The 23,134-nt window shown below is 37.7% G+C and overlaps 2 protein-coding genes across 2 annotated transcripts; both read right to left on the minus strand.

Annotated features, from left to right (window-relative positions):
- Window positions 1-864: 864 nt before the first annotated feature.
- On the minus strand, window positions 865-9,101 carry chrdl2 (chordin-like 2). Its single transcript, XM_036588607.1, has 11 exons — window positions 8,901-9,101; window positions 8,432-8,544; window positions 8,135-8,228; window positions 6,514-6,659; window positions 6,196-6,289; window positions 5,977-6,041; window positions 5,146-5,314; window positions 3,770-3,958; window positions 3,465-3,641; window positions 2,158-2,250; window positions 865-1,534 (listed from the first exon to the last, which is right to left on the minus strand). The coding sequence occupies exons 1-11, from the start codon at window positions 8,983-8,985 to the stop codon at window positions 1,401-1,403; spliced, it is 1,359 nt and encodes a 452-aa protein (XP_036444500.1). The 5' UTR covers window positions 8,986-9,101; the 3' UTR covers window positions 865-1,400.
- Window positions 9,102-10,924: 1,823 nt separating this feature from the next.
- On the minus strand, window positions 10,925-22,941 carry xrra1 (X-ray radiation resistance associated 1). Its single transcript, XM_036588393.1, has 17 exons — window positions 22,793-22,941; window positions 22,501-22,676; window positions 22,293-22,364; window positions 22,052-22,124; window positions 21,825-21,922; window positions 21,554-21,702; window positions 21,360-21,464; window positions 19,082-19,215; window positions 18,936-18,988; window positions 18,789-18,872; window positions 18,600-18,693; window positions 18,353-18,471; window positions 16,869-17,129; window positions 15,332-15,491; window positions 15,139-15,254; window positions 13,009-13,114; window positions 10,925-11,715 (listed from the first exon to the last, which is right to left on the minus strand). Exons 1-17 carry the CDS (start codon window positions 22,884-22,886, stop codon window positions 11,561-11,563), a joined length of 2,049 nt encoding a protein of 682 aa, XP_036444286.1. The 5' UTR covers window positions 22,887-22,941; the 3' UTR covers window positions 10,925-11,560.
- Window positions 22,942-23,134: the final 193 nt, after the last annotated feature.

Genomic DNA, 23,134 nt, shown 5'->3' on the forward strand with positions numbered 1-23,134 from the left:
GCTTCAATTTTCTGGAGAGTGTTAACATTAGAAAGGAGGAAAAATGGAATACTGGAGTTTTTGCAGCACTGTTATGGTAATTAAATCATAAGATATACTGCATACAACACAAGACTCTTCTAGCCAGCTCCTTTTGGTAGCGGAAAATTCTGACCTACATTTATATCAAATTAATGGCGATCTGTTGTTGGACCTGTTCTGTTCGGTCATCACAACCCTTGAGAAAACAAACTGTATCACAAGCACAAGCCCACATTTTGGGCAGGGCAAGACACAGCAACAAGTCCTACTAAATGCTCTCACTAGTTGTTTCTCCAAAAAGAAAAAATACTTGCTTCTAGTTAAAAATTCTCAGATTTGATGCAGCTACACTATATGTCGGAAAGTATCCACACACCTCTTCTAATTAGTTGATTCAGCTCCTTTAAGGTGCACCCATTGCTCACAACACTGAAAGATATTTAGTTCAGCTTGTATAATCTCTATAGAAAAGTACTGCTAATATAATAAGATGCTCTGATCACTATGGCCACCACGCCCAACGCCAAGAGTCCAGGACCATGCTTAGCATACACTACTGTACAAAAGTCAGACATCACCCTCGAATATGTTTTCTGTTTTTTTCCTGAAGCTGAAAAATGTATAACATGTACTTCATGGCCATTTTAACTGGAAATTAAATAAATGAAAGAGGGGTCTGTAACTTTTTCACAGTACTGTAAATCTTGGTACAAACTTCTTATGTGCACACTCATATACTTACCTCACATTCAAATGATCAAACCCATGTGCATAAACAGGAGACAGACAAACAGTTCATTTCAGTCAAACTTATGTTTGTTACTCTGCATTTACAATAAATAGTTAATTTTTCATGGTATATATTTAATGATTGTATAACTAATGACAGTGATAAAAATGTGGCCTACATCAACTTTATAAAAGTATCCTGGCCAATAAGCTGTCTACATTACCTTAAGTTTTTTCACTTACGTACTGTACAAACACAGTGGTTGCTTGCTACAATCACATACATGAGTTGTTCTTTAATAAAGAGAAATACTTCAAACCCTTTCTCGTTTCACAACTGCTATAATACTGACACACCTAGAACCAAGACATTTGTATATGTTTACTTTCCCTCTGAACTGTGTATTTGCAAAAGACCACCCTGCTGACTTCGCTCCAGTTTAAGGCCTCTACAAAAGCTACTCAAAAAAGATGGCAAAATTGTACTGAACTGGCTCCTAGAGATAAACAACAGAACTATCTTCTGCCAGTATATGGTTTTTGTACTAAAGCACATTGTGTGTGTATTCTTTTTTTCTTTTTCTGATAATAAAAAAGGTGTTGAAGACTGATGATGATAACACGCTGTTCCAGAACACAGTGGAAACAGACTAAGAAGCACAAAGACTGTCCAGCTGCTCAGGGTTTAAGTACTTCACTACCTCCTTAATGCCATCTTCACAGGTCCTGCTCCTGTTGACGTCTCTCTCCTTGTCCTCCTCCTCTTTGAACTTTCTCCAGGTGTCTGTGGTAAGAATAAAGCAGTGTTTTGCAATTGTTTTGGAGAAATGAAAGTCTTGGAAAACAGTGTATTAAATCAACTACGCGGACAATGATGACGCTATGACTGGCCGGCCTGCCTGCCTGCCTGGCAATCACTGAGTAAGAAGGAAATCACAACATTTCCTCACATTATACGCAAAGATGTTCAATTTCCTCTGCTCTACTCCTATGACTCTGTCCTGATCTGCAGGTGCTCTCAGCTATGAATCTTCCACCTTCCTCCACTTTTCAACTACTTTCCTACTGTACGCCTGCATATTGTCACTGCTGGAATAAAAGCTTGTGTCTCTAGAATAGTAAGTTTTCAAGAGAAGAAACAATTTTAACTTTTAATGTTATTTAATGAAACAAGATGTTTTTCCAAGTAATTTTGCACCATTTATATCGACCAGATGGCACTTTCAAATGGTGTAAAAATGTTTTGATCTGACAGCGAAGAAATACTGAAAGATACCATTTCATCTTCAAATTAAGTGAACAGCTCCATCATGATTTAAATTACATAATTTTATAAATGAGCATACTTAAATTTACCAGCTATTCTAAAATATAATACAAGAAACGTGACCAAAATAAAGAACTCACCCTCATCTAACGTGGTGAGCAGAACATAATTCTCTGGATGCTCTATGAGGTCCTTTTTTTGAACATCACCTGTCTCCATCAAATGAAGAACACCTAGAAATATTAAAATAATTATTTCCAACATTTTCCATTTTTTAGTTTAAAGGGATAATATGGACAATCACATTTTCCTCATATTTGTATAAAATAAAAGTTTGACGTAGTATGTAAACACTGTTAAAGTTTCCAAACATACCATTTACTCTCCAGTCCTGCTAAAACAACACATTTTGAATTCATTGCTGTTGTGATGTCACAAAAATCTACACATTTACATATATCCATCCATTCAGCCAAAAGCAGTTTAGCCCCACCTATTCAGGCTGAAGTTATAAAGACCATTTCAGCCTGCACTGTTTTTTGAACAAGGCACAATACCAGGCAGCCAATCGGAAAAGAGCTCCTTTAAAGATTTTAGTTTTAAAGGCGCAGTAACAAAACAGGCAGTTTAATTAAAGAGAGGTTAAAGAGAGGTCAGCGAGAATGGCCTGGGTTCGATTCCCGGCTGGGCGACCAGGGTCGTTTCTGTGTGGAGTTTGCCTGTTCTCCCCGTGTCTGTGTGGGTTTCCTCCGGGTACTCCGGTTTCCTCCCTCAGTCCAAAAACATGCAGTTAAGATAATTGGACATGCTAAATTGCCCCTAGGTGTGAGTGTGTGTGTGATTGTGTATGTCTGTCTGTCTGCCCTGCGATGGACTGGCGACCTGTCCAGGGTGTATCCTGCCTTCCGCCCAATGACAGCTGGGATAGGCTCCAGCACCCCACCACGACCCAGAAGGATAAGCGGTTTAGATGATATATGTATGTATGTATGTGTGTATGTAAAGAGAGGTCATGTAACATTGAATTGCGACTGTTATTGTTATATAAAACCACACAAACTTCATAAGTGGACCTTTGGGAAAGATCAAATATAAAGCAAAATAATGTAGAGTATGGCTCCTTTAACATACAGAAACCACACATAATCAAAATCAGTGCCAGTCAGCACTTAACAAACTGAAAATAAATTAAGTAAAAACTAGAAAATTAAAGTTCTTGACTCTTTAACCTCCACCAGGGAACTCTCAAGTTTATAAAATAATCTACACATTTAAGTCAGTGACCGTAAATTTTAAATGGAAATTCTTTTGACCTCCTTTGAGTTTTAGGATATCTGTTTATCTAAACATTGTTCAAATGTGACTAAAGGCTGCCTTATAAACTTAGAACACTCAAATTAACTTAAACTCATGTGCACCAATTATGCCAGCACTTTATATATGTTACCTTCTACTGTTTTCCATACTTGCACCTCAATCTCTGTGGCTCCTTGTCTCTCAATGGCGATCGTTCGCACTGTGTCCTCTGTGTGAGCAACAGATGAGGGTTCAACCTTATATACCAGGAGACTGTTGTTATCGTGTCCTAGATAACACTCTGTCCTGTTGCTCTCGGCCTTAATCTCTTTTGGAAAATAAAAAAGCGAGAGATGCGATGTGTCAACACATACAAACCAGGGGTGTATCTGATTTACTCCAGAAAAAACTGGCAGATGATCCTGCCATCACTGTATTAAAGGTGTGTCATGCTACCTGGGCAAATCTTACAGCATTTCCCCTCTATCTTCATGGGATGTTTGCATGGGTACTGAGCGGGACATGTGATGCGTCTACACTCCTGAAGGCCGTCTCTGCAGGTGCATAAGATGCACTCCAGAACTTTGCCCAGCACAGGATGCCACACATCACCATGGGAGTAGGTCTTCCCACTGTACACGCAAGCTTAGACAAACAACTGTGAGTCAAAGGCCATATAATATTATCTGAAAAACAACAGTAGTAGCATTTACTTCAAAAATGATTCAGCTGAAATTACATCTTGTTTTATAGAAATCAAACCTACAACCCAAAATAAAAACATTAACTTGACACCTACTGTTGTAAACAATTCAGCCAAAATTGACAAGAGTGGAAATGTTGGTGGGGTTAATTGTAACAAACTGACTGGCTAGTTATCAGTAACAGTCTCTACAAGTCGGTTAAATCAACACAAACACTATAAACTCAAAACACAGTTTTATGTTGTTTGAATCAGACAAGCTTTCCAACCTAAACGGATACAAAAAATGTATTTTTGACCACAAAGCAGCAAATTACAGCAAGATAAAACTGAAATATATTATAGGTACATGACAACTACAGTATGTTTTTAATGAATCTGTAAATATAATGTTCCAAAATATGAACTGTTCTGAATTTGCTGGAGGGGATATAGACATCTCTCAGTGTTTATTTAGTGTTTATTTAGTTCTAACACTGTGGTAAACTGACCCTGCCATGTGGAGGCTGTACTTTAGCCTGGCTAGCTCTTTATATACAATTATATACAATGCTGTGGAAAAGCCAGAGACCACATTAATTTATTTTTGAGTCAAAAAGGCCTTAAACTTATTAATTGTTCAGGAAAAAATTAAAATGCCCTTTACACCTAAATATAAAATAAAACATTTCAGTATTTATTGTTAACCCTTTGCCTTCATTACAGCTTCCATTCTTTTTGGGAGAAATCTGCAGAAATATTTATCATGCTACTTGTAAATATGTCCAAAGTTCAGTCTTAGAAGTTGGTTGCATTTTCTGCTTCTCACAATCCAAATAATCCCAAAAACATTCAGTGATGTTGAGGTCTGGACTCTGGGGTGGTCAGTACTGAGAACTCAAGCAGCTTCTTTGTTTGATTTGCAAATTTTCTTCTTTTTATTTTCTTCCTTTTCTTAGTAAGGGCTTCCTGACAGCTATATATACTTTCAGACCCATGGCACTGAGCTGTCTTCTCACAGTGGAAGAGGAAGAATAAATAAACAGTGATCTCTGACTCTTGCACAGTCCTGTCCTTCAAGAGAGTGCTATCATACATCCATCAAGAGAGTGACAAAAACATTTTTTGCTAATCCTCCTGTGAAGCTCACCTCTCTGATGTTTGCGCTGTAGGAGGATCTTCACTGTGGTTTCAGCAGCTCCTTTCAGGTGCAGTGTGTGTAGGTTGAGGCCTCTCAGAGAACCTCTCAGGGTGGACGGAGTGGCCCGCACAGCTCGGCCCCTCACCTGCTCTCCAGCACACTGATCCAGAGAATGCCTCTTGGGTTTGAGGAGACACGAAAGAAACAAAGGTTGTGCTTTTGGAAATACTCACATTGTAGTTGTCAGAACACTTTTTATTTATTTATTTATTTATTTATTTATTTTTACATTTAAAAACCTGTTAAAATTTCATGATGCATGGAGCAAAAGAAATGCTCTGAAATTACTTGGAAAAGTATGTTGTTCCATTCATTTCCATTAACAGTTAAGAACATTTTTCCCTCTACTGTTAAGTTACCAGTTTGGAGATATCATGTTATAATGTGATGCGGCAATGCAACACCTACTAATAGGTTACTATCATATCACTACTGTGACTGTGACTACTGTGTTGAGAATGGTACACCACCCAAAAAATATCTGGTCCTATGGAAGTCCTTTTCTACAGATGGGTGGGTAGAATGTGGCTGACAAATTGTGCAGTTGAACAGAGAGGTTGGAGTCAGTAACTGTAAATCTACAGAGTGCTCCTATATGGGAGGTGCACCTGATAAAGCGGCCAATGAGTACATGTATAAGGTAGGTGTACCTTATAAACTGACAACTCAGAGTGGTATTAATTCCAGTCTGTCATGTGATTGGCTGGTCTGAAACCATTCTTATACATACTACACAGAGTGTAATGTTCCATAATTTATGTAAATGACAAAAATACATACCACTCCTCTGTTCAGTTGCTGTCCTCCATCCCCATATGATGCTGAATTGATGTCAGTTGGACCCTCTGATAATTTCATAGAAATAAGAGTCATATTGCTGCCTTAAATGTACTTGACACATCCCCTATTCCAAACCATATCTCTAACTTCAGCTTCATATTTGAAAGGTAAAATAAACCCACAATAAAGTCACAACTGAGAAATAATAATCATAACCACCTTTGCAAACCAAGCAGCAAGTATCTGGAACAGAGACAGGTGAAGAGCATGTGATGGGCTGACAGGTTTTCAGTGCACAGAAGATATTTCCATTCTTGAAGACAAAAAGGGAAAGAAAAACATAATCAAGACCCAACAAACTTTGTGCCTATGATCACTGACGGCATAACTTTCAAGGTTTTGTTCTAAGATTATTTTAGATGTTTTAGATTTTCAATGCTTTTAATTGTTTATATATACAAAAGCAGAGGCCTAGTTGTGTTTTCATACATATCAAGAATGTGAAAAAAAAATCGGTGTAAAAATGCGATGACTCACAGAGCATGTGCACATGACACATTGGTTGGACTGTCGAGATGGAAAGAGGTCATGGTTGGTGAAGGTCTCCCCCGTTTGGAATACAGTTCCGTTGTATCGACAAGTTTTAATGGGAGCCCTCAAACCAGCAGGAGTTCTGTGCTCATCTGTGGATTATAATACAGAATAGATTGATAGACGGATAGACCTGTAGGTCAGACCTACAGATAGACAGACAAACAGGCAGACAGACTGAATACCTGAAGGATAGATACCTTGTGTGATACAAGCTTCAATGTGAAAGAAGAGGCATGAGAATAAAAACAGGCAGCATACAGAAGGTCTGTTATTATTAGGTTGCATATCGTCGCTGTCCGAAGAAAACCATGTATCTCCATTTTTGTTGATTTTTTTTTCTACATCATTTCAACACACCAGCTGTCCTTTATGGTGTGTGAAAAATTCATGACGAATGGGCCAATAGAAATGCTGTAAAATCACTTGGAATAAAATCTCTTAACATTAACTTACATTGAAAGGTAAGAGTGTTTTTGCCTTCTCCTGTAGAGTTACTATTTTCAAGATACTTGTTTTTCTTTGAACAGCAACAATGTATTAAGGATGCACAATAATATCAGAATATCAGTATCAGCAGATAATTGCTTAAAAGTTATCAGCATTGGACAGATATTTAGATTTGGCCGTTATTTTTGGGTTAGTGTCCTTAAATGTCCATTTTATTCATTTTACTGCATTTGTAACCCTACAGAAATATGTTATATTTCTCTGTAATGCCAATCCAGGACAATCTCATTTTAATTTAATAATTTTTTATGTATCATAACTAGCAGATATGTACAAGACTTTTGGTAATCGGCTTTGGCCAACGATTCCTATATTGGTGCTCTAATTATTCCATTAGTGTGAAGGTTTGCAAGTCAACTTTAACCCCTTTAAATTCCTGGGCTTGTTTTATCGTAAGACTTATTATTCATGCAAATAATGCAAACTAGGTTATTCTTCAGTTATAGGAGTGAAGATTAGTGCATGGACCTGCTGGGGAGTTCAGGGGTTAATTCAACTGTTGCATATATTACCTTTATTATAATAAATAATAAGTGTTCTATGAAAAGATGGATGACATAAAGATGTTATGGTTAGTACTGTACTATACATTCATTTCTGGCTTGCACCCATTCATTTGTGATGTCCAGTGGCTGATGAACATTTTAGAACATCACCATCTGAAAATAACATGCTAGAACAGTGTTTCTAACCCTGGTAAATGCACAAGTCCCAGGAGCTCCTTTAACTTAAGAATGACACAGTAAGTTTGCACTGTTTTCCATGTAGTTACTGAATAACAAGTCTTAGGATGTGCTAAGTCTGAGAATTTAAGTGGTTAACTGGTCATGGCTGGTGCTTGAACAAGAGAGGGATGGTGACAGCTGAGCACAAGCTGTCACATAAAACTAGCCACCAGGAATGATTTCAAAGGCATTTAAACAACTCCAATAAAATCCTGATAGTTTGTGCATGACACACGACAGCATCAGACTCCTTCAGTGCCCACACAAAGCAACATTACTCCTGAAGCTTGTTTGGAATATCTGTACATGACTTTAAAAAGGTGAGAGTTTACCTGCACAGCGTGGGCAGCACTGCTGGGAGTCGGTCACTGGATTCTCGCATCTCAGGACAGGACACTTGATGGTGTTACATTTCACATGACCAGACTTGGAAGGGTTACAGGGTTGACACGGTTGAGAGCAGATGTTATGGTCACAGACACAAGAGGGCAGACAGACAGAAGGTTCAGACAACTCTCTCTCTCCCACTCTCTTTCTCTCTCTCACACACACACACACACACAAATATAACAGTTCTCTATGAAATCAGAAATCCATTCATGTATGCTGGTTCTAAGGAAGGTACATACTTCAGTGCAAGCACAACGCACGCAGAACATGAATCCAAATGGCTCTAGATAGGGATGCCAACTGTCCCCTGGGTTGTATGTCTTCTCCTTGAATGTGCAAAATACAGCAGGCACTGCACACAAGACAGTGAATAACACATTTAGACATCTCAGCACTCAGCGCCTACATCTGTCAGATCTGCAGTTTTACAGAAGCTGAAGTGTCATAATAGAAACTCTCTTACGTTAAATTCAAACTCAAACAAGATTAGGACTAAAGCTGAGACAGTAGACACACATAAACTGGCCTTAATGCAACAACAACCACAATCAGTTCCGAGCAGCAGTTTAATCACTGCTCTTTTCTTCCAGCGTTATAGCGAAACAGCCGAAACGTTATAAAAGAAGCAGATACACCAGATGATCACACTCAGACCAGGTCCATCAGTACCATCTCTAAACTCGCTCTAATCCATCGCGTGTCACTTGCCTTTCTTGCTCTGTACCGCTTCTGTTTCAGCAACCACGAACCAGCGCAGAGCGGCCAAAACGAAAAGATGTGTCAGGTATGACATCCTTCTCTCCTCGGTCCGAAACTTTCGGTGCACGATTGTCTTCTGCAACTTTCTGCTCGCTTCCTAACTGCGACAGCAACTGCCGGGGCAGTGTGAAAGCCTCTATAAAGCCTATGAGGCTCATCCGAAGCGCCTCCTACAGGAGAACACAGAACAGAGGCTTTTTTTCTTCTTCGCCAAAGTAGCGGCACAATCATCTCAGTGTTCAACTCAGTGTAGAGATTATTTGGCTGATGTTGCTGCACCTTGATTGCAAAGTTTATCAAGAAGTGCTTTGGTAAGCTCACAAATGTTTACAGCAGTGCTTTCAGCTCAGTTTGTCCATACCTCTCTACTTTTTTACACCTGATTCACTCCAAGAAGGACTTGATCACTGTATGATGTGAAGGGGAAAAAGTGTGCAGTGCAGGTGGATCAGAGCATTTTTAAAGCTTTATTAGTTTTTAGTTTTACTTTCTCATTTTGGTTTTTACTTTCTCATTTTGGTTTTGGCTTTCAAAGTTTTTGTTTTTATTTTCTGAAAAGTTTTAGTTGGGTTTCAGTTTTATTATTAGTTTTTAGTATTATGAAGAATACTGAGATAGGAGGTATTTAAAAAGGATGTAATAAAATTAAAACAGCAGTAGACTGAGGTCAGCTTGGCTCCAGTTTCCCTTAAAGGGGAATTCCACCAATTTTTCAAAATTTCTGCATAACAAAATGGTTAAGATGTGAACATAATCATTCAGAAGGGTTTGGTGTAAAATGCTTCGTTGTAGAGAAACTAACTGATTCAGAATTGTTTACAGTGGTGGTGAAGGGAACCAGACGTCTGAAGTGCTCAGTGCCTCTAAAAGCTCCTTCACAGAAAGTTATTACATGAAATGGTTATGAACACAATGCCTGATGTCTGAGACATTGAGTGCGTTTACATGCAGTTTATAATCAGATAACTACAGAAATCCAATTATGATTGGATTATTAAGTGCATGTAAACATACTCATTGTTTTACATTAGTTATGTGATAAACATTTTATATCAAACCACTCTGAATGACTTTGTTTACACCTCAAGTACTGAATTATTCAGAAAATTTGAAAAATCAGTGGAATTTCCCTTTAGAGACAAAAGGATCCACCTCTAAACTCTCATTGTTTTTTTTTTCCAGTAATTCTAGTTCATTATAGTTAATTTTACCTTTCATGTTATAGTTCTGATTTAATTTTCATGTTTTTGAAAACTGTCATATTTACTATTTTCACAGTTAATAAGCATATCTTTCCTCTCTAGTTTTTGTTTTAGTAATAGTTTTAGTTAACTATGATAACCCTGAGGTGGTCTACAGGACTGGAGGTGGAAAACACTACATTAGTTTGTAAAAGGTTCCTGGACTTCCCTGTTGGTGAGAAAAAAGGATAAGGCATGCTTATGTTAGTAGAAGGCCTGGTCTCAGATGGTCTAAACTTATCTTTGATGGCCTTTAGCTAGACTCTTGCTGTTCTAACATGATGTGCTTGACCAGCTGGATTGGCTAGCTTCATGAAACTGACCATCTAAACCATCAAATGTAAACAAAACATACTCTATAAGACATACCATTCAAGCTTAAAACAAAGGGCATGACCAAGCTGCTTGATCTGACCAAGCTGTTTTTTCAGCAGGGATGTGGGTAGTGATGAATTTATTTGGGTCCCTATGCAAGGGCAGACCGCACTGACCAAACAGTAACAAGCCCAAACATTGTGTCATGTCTGAGACATTGTTTTACAGTAGTTCTGAGAAAATGTTTCAGCCTAAAACATCTATATTACACACTATTTTAACGTTATCAACATCACATAAAAACTTGGTTGTTAAGTTTTTCTACGGTGAACCAGAACTATTTCACATTATGAATGACCTTGTTTTTACCTCAACAACTAAACTATGCAGACATGTTGGCAAAATGGTGGAATTACCCTTTAAAAGAAGATAATATGCCTGACTATTGGACTAATTTGTTAGAGTCATTTGAGGTAAAAACGTTGAATGTAAAAGACACATGGCAATGGTAATATAAGCAAAGCTTATTTTATTTCTAATACAGAACATGATATTTATACCCACGCAGTGCAGCTGTCATACCCATACCCAGACTTCATTCAAACATACTCCAGTGATTAACGCAGAGATGAAAGAGCTCTGCTGATATTTCACAGGGTTTTTTTTGTAGATAAACCGCATATTAACTTGATACAGGCTAAAGCCACAATAAGGAATTTCAGAACAGAAGTGGCAGGCCTGCAGTGAATTTTCAAAAGTGCTGACAGAAACAGTCGGACACATTTTTGCATTCTTAAGTCAGAGATAAATCTGTGACTGCAAGAGCCAGCATTAAACATAATTAGTTACATTTAAAGCATTCAATACTGTATATTTACCACATTTATAAACAGCAGATTGAAAATGTGAATAGTGCTCCACAATAAAAACAGCTGCCAAAAAAGTACAATCTTTATAACGTATAAACCCCACAAGAAATACACATAATATTAATGCAAACAAAATAGTTTTACCAGTCCCTGATTGTGGTTTTAATGACAAGTTGTGTTCCTTTTACTTTCCATTGTACTGACTGATGCTCTCAAATTGTGCTGCTTGCTCCATTGCTTTCAAATGGACCATCTTGTACTTCCTCTTCATATCTTTCAGTAAGATCAGTGCCTTTTCATATTCTTTTCTGTATGTGTCTTTGCCTCTGATGACTTTGTCTGAATAGAGAAAGGGATAACAAGCATAATATATAATGCATTACCGTAGAGGTAAACAGCAGGCTGGACACGATAGCAGCAGTTAAACTGTGGGTCATATGTCCAGCTCAACCCATCACACACTAACTGGTGTTGTGGTAAGTGATGAGAAAATAGGAACAGCTGCAGTGCCAGCAGCATTCTGGTAAACAACCTACTTATATGGAGTTTCAACAGACTTCTTCTCTTGAAGCATATTTATTATTAGTATAATGTATGGCTTCCTATGCTTTGTTTGTACATGCATTTCAATTTGAATTCATCGTTTTATTTTTATTCTAATGTACTGTAATATACACTGTAAACAATGATGGAACTTTTCTAACTTCAAGGGCCCATATCCTAATTCTTTCCTGTATGTTATTTTTCCCCTCAGGTCCACTTACAACATTTTATGTAGCAAAAACGGTCATAATTCATGTTTACATGACAGTTTTCCAACCTCTTAGAATTAATCAGGCTGTTTATGTTATTATGCCTTTAAGACTGATATAAGATTAATGAGCTCTGTTCTGATTGGCTGTCCTGTATTGTGCCTGAAATGCTGCTTAGAACTTTAGATGAATCAGTGGAGCTAAACTCCTGTAGACTAAATAGGTAGATACACGTAAATGAGTTGGTCATATGACATAAATGACTTCAACAGTGAATTCAAAAGGGGCTGTTTTTGCATCATAGTTTCCATATATGTACTGTAAGGGCTGGGTAGTGAATGTTATTTCTTTAAAACTTTAACAATGTTTACATATTACTTCACATTTTTATTTCAAAATTTTTCCATGATATAGGCCTTTTAAAAAAATGAAAAACCTGGTTTACTTAAAATTTCGAGTGTACTGAACTTCTAGTATTACGTTAACAGAACATTAATTTGCGTTTTATATTTGTTCAGTTGACTCAAAATTAGTCATCCAGGTTATTCACTTCTTTAAGTTATAATTTTGCATCATGTACAGTGTTATAATATAATACTGTAATATACTGTATGAATAGTTTAGCCCGGTAGTGGTGCAATGTGACATGAGCATTCAATAACTGGAGACCTACTGACAAAGTAAAATACAAACAGGAGAAAAAACTAAATAACACGCAGGTTGCATTAGCTGACAAATCTCCTGCACATATTCAGAGCATCTTATGTCTTAAGCCTGATATAAAATTTTAAAATATCAATATAGCCAGAATTCCAGGGAATACTATCGTACTGTGCTGTATGGCCTGCATGAAAACACAAAGAGGCAGAGTGAAGCTTACCTAGAGGGACTTCATGTACTGTTTTACTCTCCTTCATTTCAGTGAGGATTTCTTTAACTTTCTCTCTTTTTGGTTTGTATGGTTTAACAGGAGGCAGATTCCTTTTCTAGAAGAAGAAAGTCTGTGTCAGACAAAAACTAAGCAGGCAAACACAAGCTTCCCCCAATTCATGTAAAGGCAGCCACTGCATCTTTTCAAACTACTGCTAACACAGTGTCACTGGACAGCTGAACATGCTTGAAGAAGAATGCTAACTGCCAGAGGGAGGGCCAACTCCATACTTAATAGTGGGCATGAGGTTCTTCCCTGTATAACATCCTTCCTTTTATGCCAAACCCACCTTGAATTTGATGCCAAAAACCTTTATTGTTGTCTCATCTGAACATAGAACCCAGTTCCTGGTGCTTACATTTGTAATTAGATGAAAGTAAAGGCTTTCTTCTGACATGGTTCCAAACAGTTTGTTGGTATGGATGTGGCATCAAATTGTGGTTTTGAATTGGTGACCATAAAGCCTTCTGCAAATCTCTAGCTGTGATCCTTTGAGAAATTTCTTTTTTATGGTCACTGCCTGTCTCACCTTATATTTACACCCCAGTGAAACACAGTCATGGATGACTGCTTTAAAGATCCTGAACACTAAGGTGAAGTGAAAAATAAATGGGAACATGGTTCAGATGCATTTTGTTCCTAAGAATTTTTTGGGGTGCCAATACTTGTGATACACATGATTTTTCTTATAAAAAGACCTTTTTGATGAACATTTTTGTTTTCGTAGACCAAATGTACTAATTAAAGTTTTAAATCTTCTCATATTTTCAGTGTAAGATTGAGATAACTGGCCACAAAGAAATGTTTTCTTTTATCCATCTTTACTAAAGGTGGCAATAATTATGGAGCTGACTCTCAATACTTAAATTTAAATAGCAGAAATAAAATGGCTGACTACAGTTAATGTTCTTTGTAAATGAAGATAATTGATAATTAGTAGCTCCCATCTGAAGATAGACCCTGATCGAGCTCACATAAACAAACATTATTCAGTTCTACCCTTTAAACAGAAAGTCAGAAGTCAGAATAAGTCCAATGATAGAACTTTTGTTGCAACGCACCCAATTTACATTCAAGAAACATTGCAAGAAACATATGACTGGGAAACAACAGTGGAAAATAAACTTTAAATTATTGTGGTCAGTTTAAATTAGTGTTGCACTCAGGAGATCATATAATAATTGTGACGATGCTAGTATTGTGTGTGAGTCAGTAACCACAGCAATATGCAGAAAGGTGGTGATGGGCATTCGTGTGATGGAGAATAGGCCATGTTCAGTTTTGCTCTCGTGCACTCTATTGTGCTTTCTTGCCAGCGCTTGACATCGTCTTATGGTGGCTCAATGATCTATTCATAAAATACAAACTCTGTCTTCCGTACTCCTGTCAAGAGTAGCTTGGGCACTGGAACTGAAATGCTTCACAATTGAGAGACTGGTTTACCATTGTCCTAATGACACTTTATTTTAGGAACCGACAATATTTTCATTTTCTAAACCAAAAACTGCAATTCTTTTTTATTTCATGATTCTGTATGATGCTGTTAGTACAGCACACAAACTCAAACCAGTCATGACAGGAAAGCAAAAAGAAAGAAAAGGGCAGGAAACTGAAACGCAAATATGGTATGTTGATAGGACTGTAACGAAAAAGAAATGTGGACACAAGAGGAATGTACAAATGGGAATCATATCAGAGTTTGTGATGGGCTTTTATTCTGCTCCATGGATTCAGCCAAATCTCTGTCTTTTGCCAAAACCACTCAAGATAAGAGCAAATCCCTTGAAGAAAATGGTACTCGGTTATGCCTTCTGCTTTCTCTATAACTGAAAACATAGCAGCACCATCAATAGCCTCAAGAGCCTCATTTGTTTTATTTCTTCTTTCCATCTCTCTGCCATTTACTTTTTTTTAATAGTCATTAAATGAACAGCCATAGTTTCATCAGAACAGGTGGACTGGTCCAGCAAAAATAGACCAATCCAAACAGACTAGACAGGCAAAACATGACCAATGCCAGCCCAAATCTGTGGTGGAAAATAAAGCAGAACGTTGAAAGATTCAGGATTTGTTTCTTACCTGTTTTGGCTGTTCTCTACATGGTCTTTGAAGATGATCCAGATTTGCTTTAGAATCTCTGTACACAAGAAGGTTCTTGAGTGCGTACTCCAGGGCTCTTACACTTTGTTGGATTCCTGATGAAAATAACAGACATTTAAAGCTTTAAATAATCAGAACTCAACGCCAAAGCTTAGATAAAAACAACACTTACCGACTGGTTCAGGCATGTCAAAGTCCAGATTATCATCCAATAGGCCTTCATAGCCTCTGAGATTCTTGGCGCAGTCTTTGGTATCTTGTCTCAAAATGTGAGTAAGGTTCTCTGTCTCCTGTGTTTTTTCCTGATACTCAGTTTCAAGCAAGTCATTAACCTTGTTGAGAAGAGAATAAACAGATACAAAACTTACAGAGGAATGCCACCCAATTTTCAGAATTTCTGCACAATTCAATTGTTGAGACACAGTGGTTTGACATGAGAAGGTTCATTAAAGAGAAACTTACTGACTTGGGTTTCTTTACAGTGGTGGTGATGGGAATGAGGAGTCACAAATATATGAATTTTATTTACTATCCAAACTAATCAGTGAACCTAAATGTGTCTTCTGAGTTTTTATATGTAATGTTATCAATAGCAAAACAGTGGTAAATCTGAACAAATAACTTTTCTTTGGGGATCAGTTTGCCTTGTAACATGCATATATCATTCCACTATTAATGGATTCTAAAAATATGTTTAAGATCTTATCTTAAATCTATTGCAAAACCATGACAAAGGCATCAGACAGAGTATTCATAACCAGTTCATGTAAAAACTTTGCTGTGGGGGAGATTTTAGAGGTGTTGAACACTGCACATGTCTGGTTACCATCACTACCACTGTGAACAATTGTGACTTGATGACTTTCTCTACAGTGGAGCATTTCACATCAAACCACTCTAAATGACTTTAGCTGTGTACAAACTGTGCCCTATACACTATATAGTGCACTATTTTGGGGTTCCGCCATTTTCTAGTGGTGTTCGAAAACATAAGATCCAGTGCAATCAAACAATCTCACAGGGCACTGCAATAAGGAGTGTACAACCAATGTACCCTAGGGGACAGGGGATACCTATAATGCACTGTGTTGTTTGGTTTGATGATTCACACACAACTTCTCTGAGGAGGATTACTGAGCTCAGTTACAATAGCAACATCACCACAGACCTCTCTTCAGACCTGTTACAAATGTAAGTGTGCAGTCGAAACTCAGCGTTTATGGTGGACTGGTGGCATGATGTTTACAGGGTATATGTGACAGAAACTGCAGTCGCACAGTAATGAGCAAAACCTGTATGATGTAGTGTCTGAAATTGTTTACTACCATCATGAAATCTGTTTCCTATAATACCGTTCTATACAGGGACCTTTTCAGAAACAGCATTAGTCTGAGTCTTATTATTATTTAATTATGCATTAATTCAAAATATATATATATATATATATATATATATATATATATATATATATATATATATAGGAGAAATAACTGGCATTAGCTGGTGTAGTACCTATACTTTATGTGGAAGTTCTTTAGCCTATAAAAATGGTCACTCCTACACATCTCAACACCTCATCTATGAAAATGAAATCCACTGAAAAGTTCTTGAGGGACCCAAAAGTGGTTCTTCCATGCCATCACTCCAAAGAAACCTTTTTTGACCTTTATTTTTAAGAGTGAATTATTATAAAACTGCACTGAAATCACCTCTGTTACAAAGAATGGTTCTTCAGTCTGCTGGATTTCTCTATCTTCCAAAAGTTCAGACGCGCTGGCTGCAGCAACGTCTTCCCGTGTCTCCACAGTGCTGGTTTGTGAGAAGCAGGGGAGCAATACATCACTCGACTTGCACTCTGATGGCAGCGGACTTTTGTTTTTATTATCTCTCTCTGTGCAAGGGCTTTCTGAAACACACAGGGCTGCTGTGATCAAGGGAACCTTTGGCACCTTTGGGATTTTACTTCTGACCTGCTTTCAAAAAAAGAGAAAAAGATCAGGGTAACGTTCATCTCTAACACAATGAGGTTAAGTAACACAGCAATGTATGAGGATAGGCATGGAGACAATAAGTAGCCTTCAAGTCAAATGATTGATACTGATATTGGATGTTGATAACCTACCGATTTTGCTAGTATTAAAATGGAATACATGCTATTCTCGTTTACTTTTTAATTCCAAAATCAAATAAGTCTTTTTCAACTGTACTGCCAATTTTATGCAGACATTCAAATTCATATGTGCTTGTTAAAAACAAAGTATTAATAAAGAGTTGCCCCCCACCCCCCCACCTCTTGTTGCTGTAACAGACCCCACTCTTCTGGGAAGGCTTTTGTACTAGACATGACTGCTTTCATTCCTTTAATTTCCATTCAGCCACAAGAGTATTAGTCAGGTTGGGCACTGATGTTGAACAATAATGGCTAGTTGTCGGTGTTAAATTCATCCCAAATGTCAATTTGGTGTTCCAACGCATTGCAAAAACCCAGATTTGTAGCTTAGCCTGCCAGATCATGATTCATCACTACAAAGAATGTGTTTTTTTCCCCACCACTTCAGAGTCCAATGATGGCATGTTTTACACCACACCAGTTCATGCTTGCCTTTGTGCATGGTGATCTTAAGCTTGTGTGCAACTGCTCAGCCATGGAAACCCGATCTGTGAGTCTCCCAACGAACTGTTCTTGTGCTGACGTTGCTTCCAGAGGCAATTTGGAAGTCAGCAGTGTGATTCAGCACTCAGCGATCCCGTGCTGTGAATTTGTGTAGCCGACTGTTTTAAAGGTAGCATCCTATGACAGTGCCACACTAAAAGTCATTGAGCTCTTCAGTATGAATCATGCTACTGCAAGTTGTTTGTCTATGGAAACTGAATAGCTATATGCTTGATTTTATGCACCTGTTAGCAATGGGTGTGGCGGAAACAGTCCCCATACTTTTTTCTATACAGTGTTTGTCTACAGTCAAACTTTCAAGAGCTCTCAGCACCATAATGTTGCATTTTAGTGTTTAAATTCAGAGTTGCATCCCAGAATTGCCACATAGCATTCTTGCTATTGGTTGCCAAAAACTGGCAGTTTTTACTGGAAGACTATACTGGAATTTAAATTGAATAAATTGTAAATTTAGTAAACTAGGAGATAAATGTTTAAAGAAATCAACAAATTAAAAAAATTAATAAATAATTGCACTACCTTTCTTTTGGAATAGACAGGGAGCATGATATGCGGTTTAACAACGTTAGCAGACTTCTTGCGTTGAATATTAATACCCAATCTGTTCTGAAGAAAACAGGTCAGTACTGGTGGGTCACCTAAATAAAGAGAGGTTGAAAAATCAGTAATATGAATTTTCTTTAATCCCACCAAACAGTAACAGCAGCAAATAAAAATCTGAGGCCCACATGTAATGCAACGCACTTTAAAGAGAAAATGACCTTACCGCTCCTTTGTGTAGTCAGTGGGTTTGAGTGAATAACAAGCTCGCTGAGCATAGGAAACAATGCCACAGCCAACAATGCCTCTTCCTCAGCTATCTGAGGAATTGCGAGACAAATGATTGTCAGTGTCTTCAAACTACTGTTTTTCCTAGAATACAATCTTCACAGCTGACACCAGATTACAAACAGACCTCATTGCTGGCCAAATTTAGATATCGAAGCTGCAGAAATGGCGGGGAGAAATCTTTGGAAGACGGCCTAACCTCCTTGTCCTCCTAGCAAAGGAAAAAATTTATACAAGATAGAAGCATAAATTCTACCGAATTCTGTGACCCTACCTCATTTGCACAATTTACAAGCTCTTGTCGGTCCACTTGCAGAGCAGGAAGCCCTAAATTAGATGGAAAACAGAAGCAAGTCTAAGAAAAATGGCTTTCCAAACAAATAATCCTTTTTGTTGTCTTTTTTTTTTTAGTACACATACATTTTGTCCTATTCACATCCTCTGTAGTGCCCTCTGTCTCCAGAACTGAGGCATTTGGTGGTTGCATCAATGGCATTTCTTCAAGATAAGGGACCTCAGAAATGTAATTTCCTTCTAAGTTTAAATGCTGAAGTCTGGAATGATAGAAGAAGATAACAGTCATAAGTTGTAAATCAAAAGCAAAATAATTAAAGTAAAACACCACATTAATATCTATATTGTGTATGTGAGAAATAATATAAATGGTTTGTCAACTTACATATCAAGTTACATTCACTTTATTAGAAGCACCTGCACACCTGCTCAGTCATGAACCTATCCAAACAGCCAATCACCTGACAGCAGGGCAATGCATAAAATCATGCAGACGCAGCTCAAGAGCTTCAGTTAATGCTCACATCAAATATCAGAATGAGAAAAAAATGTGATCCAAGTGACTTTGACTGTAGCATTGTTGGTGTCAGATGGGGTGGTTTGAGTATTTCGGAAACTGCTGATCTCTTGGAATTTTCACGCAGTTCTGAGGGTGATGATAAAAATAGCCAGAAGCTGAGAGGAAGGCCACAGTAATTCGAATAACCAGTCTTTACAACAGTGGTGATCAGAAAAGCATGTCTGCCTGCACAACATGTGAAATCTTGAGGTGGATGGGCTACAACAACAGAAGACCACAAGACCATCCTGTCAGCCAAGAACAGGAATCTGAGGCTGCAGTTGGCACAGGCTCACCCAAACTGGAGAGATGAAAATTGGAAAAATGTGGCCTGGTCTGATGAATCTTGATTTCTGCTGTGACATGCAGATGGTGGAGTCAGAATGTGGAAAAAACAGCATGAATCTGTTAACCCAACCTGCCGTATTGTGGTGGTGTAATGGTATTGGGAGTGTTTTCTTGGCACACATGGGAGTCCTAATACCAATTGAGTATCGCTTGAATGTCACAGTCTGACTATTGTTGCTGACCATATGTGTTCTTTTATAGCCGTAATTTATTCATCTGCTAATGGCTACTTCCAGCCTGATAGATCTGCAGCAATTATGTGATGCAATTATGTTAAAATGGAGAGAAAGTCTAAAAAATGTGTCCAGGTCCTGCCTAGTATTAGAAATAAATTGGCCAGTGAATGTATATCCATGTGAAATGTGTTATATCGTTTTCAGGGTTTTGTTCCAATCAGGATGAAAAGGGAAACAAATGGTAATAATTTTCCAAAATGTACTCTCTGAAGGCTACAGCTTTTAAAGATAGGTTACAGTTTCATGGTTGCACCTCAAGATGGCAGTCTCTAAAAACAAGACTGAAGAGGACAGAACTCCAATCAACCCTTATCCAGGAGATGTCTGTTTATACAGTGGTTTACCTTAACATCTGAACTGAAAAAAAAACTTATCTGTGTCTGCAGGATAGCATGAATGAGGTGTGTTAGATAGGTAACACTACTGTAAGGCAGCTCAAAAGGCTACAAGACACCTTCATAAGCCTTTCATGACAACTGACGTAAACCTATACAAATTTTTAAAGGCTTACTGCAACAAGAGTCATTTGTCATTACACTCTGACATGAAATTAAATCAAAATTGACAAGAGCAGCCTTCATGACAACCGATGTCTGTTGGAATAGGTATTTATAAATGTTTATAGGTGGTTATGTCAGTTGCCATCAGGGCTGGGAAAAATCATTTTAAAGAGTAGCAAAGGCTGAATACTGAATATACTGTTCTAAATATATTCAGTGTTATATCCTGTTTTAAAAAGCAAAAAATAACATTCAGAATACATTTGGAATAGATCTTGGTAAGGCACATGAAAAAAATCTTTTTTTTTTTTGCTTCATTCACACTGTTCCTCGCTGTTATTGGCTGCCAGTTTTTTCATGTAATTATTCTGTTAATACATGAATTCATGAACAATTTCCAAAAAGTTCCAAAAATTATGTTTTTGTGTGTTATCTCCTGCTTCATTTTGTTGCTGCTACCACACTACAACTAACTGGTGTTATTTGTTTGCTAACTCTATATTGTATTGTATTCTCTCTATGGAGAGAAGCCATGTAGATGGAACTTACTAGAAAGCTAGAGGGCACTGTCTTTTAGTTTAAATTGAGCATTTCAATAAGCATCACTGTCAGATGGTAACTGCAGGGTCTTGAATCTCAGAACCACTCAGAGTTCCAAATAAGGATTTCTTTCTGTTTAGATGTAATTGAAGAATGACTGAAACTAAGAATAAAATATGTGTCCTGTGATAAGTATTAAACAGAGAATGGTAATAACTAACCTTTTGAGATTTGCAAGGCTGCTAAAAACTCCAGGAGAAGACAGTTTGTTGTCATCTAGCATTAAAACTTCAAGACTCCCAAACAGTGAGCTGGACTGAGGAGCCCTGTGAAAGAACAGTGAGTTACTGCATGATCCTATGATATATAAAACATGTAAAAATGTGCAAGAACAGCAGGCAGTAATGAACTTTACATTTCATCAGGAGTTGTATAAGGGCCAGCCATGTTAGGTGGAAGCATTTTCAAGCTATTTCCAGTTAGATGAAGCACCTTTAGACGTGGTAGCAGGCCAACAGCTAATATACCATCAGCTGATATGCTATTATAGGACAGGTCCAAAACCTAAAACAAGCAAAATACTGCCATTATTAGAAATCCGTTAAATACGTGAAGGGGAAATGCTCTACTTCTAGGTCTTTTTTTTACAGTGGCATCTACTCCATGTGTATCACTTTAAGGCATACCTCTAATCTGGGGAAAACTTCAGCATTAACTTCCAAAGTGCAAAGGCCATTCAAAGAGAGCTCCAACTCCCTCAGTGCAGGGAACCTGCTAAAAGCCTCTAGAGGTACAATATAAAAATAAGATCAGAATGTTATCACTTTCTATTTAACAAAAATGACGAATCTTGTACACTTTGTGCACTGTGAAATTACAAAAGAGAAACAGGCCTAGATAATGTTTCTATTACCTAAGGTCAAACAATTGTCTGAGGCATTGATGTAAGCAACACTATCAAATTCCTCTAAATCCTGTAGTTCAACCTGTTCAATGAAAACAGATCAGAGAAACAAAACAAAATCCTTTGTGGAACATATAATGAAATTTCCATTAATCCCTTTCATGCATTTTTATGAAAACAAAACAGCTGCAAGACAAGGGCAGACTGTCTCCACAGGGTGATGTAATCAATGGCAGATCAGCCCTCCTACCAGCTGAAGCTTCTTTTCACTTATGTCAACAGAGCACAGGTCAGATGGCTTGTCCACACAGTGCATCGCCATCTGAAAATAACAAGCAAAATAAATGAAGAAATAGCCAACACTGAACACGCATTTCAAATTTAAGAGACTGACTAATACTACATACACAACATATTGACAATGGGAATGGAGAATCAAACAAGGCCATCTTCCTCACCAAAAGTTGTCCATTTAGGGTGTTGTCTGCACACTTTAGAGTCTTGAGCTCAAGTTTGTCACTTTCTGACCCAACAGATGGTTCAGCGCCAGGGTGTTCTGCTGATTTTTTCTTTTTGGGTATTCTGTAGCTTTTCTCCATGCTGCTTCTGTGGGCTACTAGCCAGTGTCCTGTACCTACATTGATGAAAATATAAAAGATGTATCTATTTTTGTTCTGGACTTGTATAATGTTGCAGTTATTGCAATAGTTAAGTGTAAATATTTTACAATATTACAGAAGTGCCAAACACCTTCTTTACTCTGAAAAAATGATCTTATCGGAAAACAGTTTGAAGGGAAACTTTCTCCGTCGTTGTCCAGTTTGTAGACTCCCATTCCAGCCATTCTTCCACATAAGTAACTTTAACCGGTGTCTGAAGGAAATTTCTACCCAGCTAAATGAAAACGGTCATTTCAGAATCCTAACAAACGAGTTAACATCGATCTTTTATAAGGATGTGTTGTTGAGTCTTTTTGGTCTCCTAGCGACGGACTCGAGATGAATTTGGGAGTTGTAGTACATTATGTAGAAAAAGTGTACAACGTTTGAACTGAGCTTATGTAGAGGTGGAAAGCTCAGCCATTTAAAGGAC

This window comes from Colossoma macropomum, unplaced genomic scaffold (assembly GCF_904425465.1).
Source record: "Colossoma macropomum unplaced genomic scaffold, Colossoma_macropomum, whole genome shotgun sequence".
In the NCBI taxonomy this organism is placed as follows: domain Eukaryota; kingdom Metazoa; phylum Chordata; class Actinopteri; order Characiformes; family Serrasalmidae; genus Colossoma; species Colossoma macropomum.

What these genes read in the sequence shown, in the direction of transcription:
- chrdl2 (XM_036588607.1), bottom strand. Translation starts at nt 8,985, where the DNA reads ATGTCATACCTGACACATCTTTTCGTTTTGGCCGCTCTGCGCTGGTTC. An exon ending in AGCGGTACAGAGCAAGAAAG is followed by an intron (nt 8,545 to 8,900) that starts GCAAGTGACACG and finishes TCTTGTGTGCAG; the next exon opens with TGCCTGCTGTATTTTGCACA. An exon ending in ACAGCGCAAACATCAGAGAG is followed by an intron (nt 3,959 to 5,145) that starts GTGAGCTTCACA and finishes TGTTTGTCTAAG; the next exon opens with CTTGCGTGTACAGTGGGAAG.
- xrra1 (XM_036588393.1), bottom strand. Translation starts at nt 22,886, where the DNA reads ATGGCTGGAATGGGAGTCTACAAACTGGACAACGACGGAGAAAGTTTC. An exon ending in AGCCTTGCAAATCTCAAAAG is followed by an intron (nt 19,216 to 21,359) that starts GTTAGTTATTAC and finishes CTATCATTCCAG; the next exon opens with ACTTCAGCATTTAAACTTAG. An exon ending in ACTGACTACACAAAGGAGCG is followed by an intron (nt 18,472 to 18,599) that starts GTAAGGTCATTT and finishes CTCTTTATTTAG; the next exon opens with GTGACCCACCAGTACTGACC.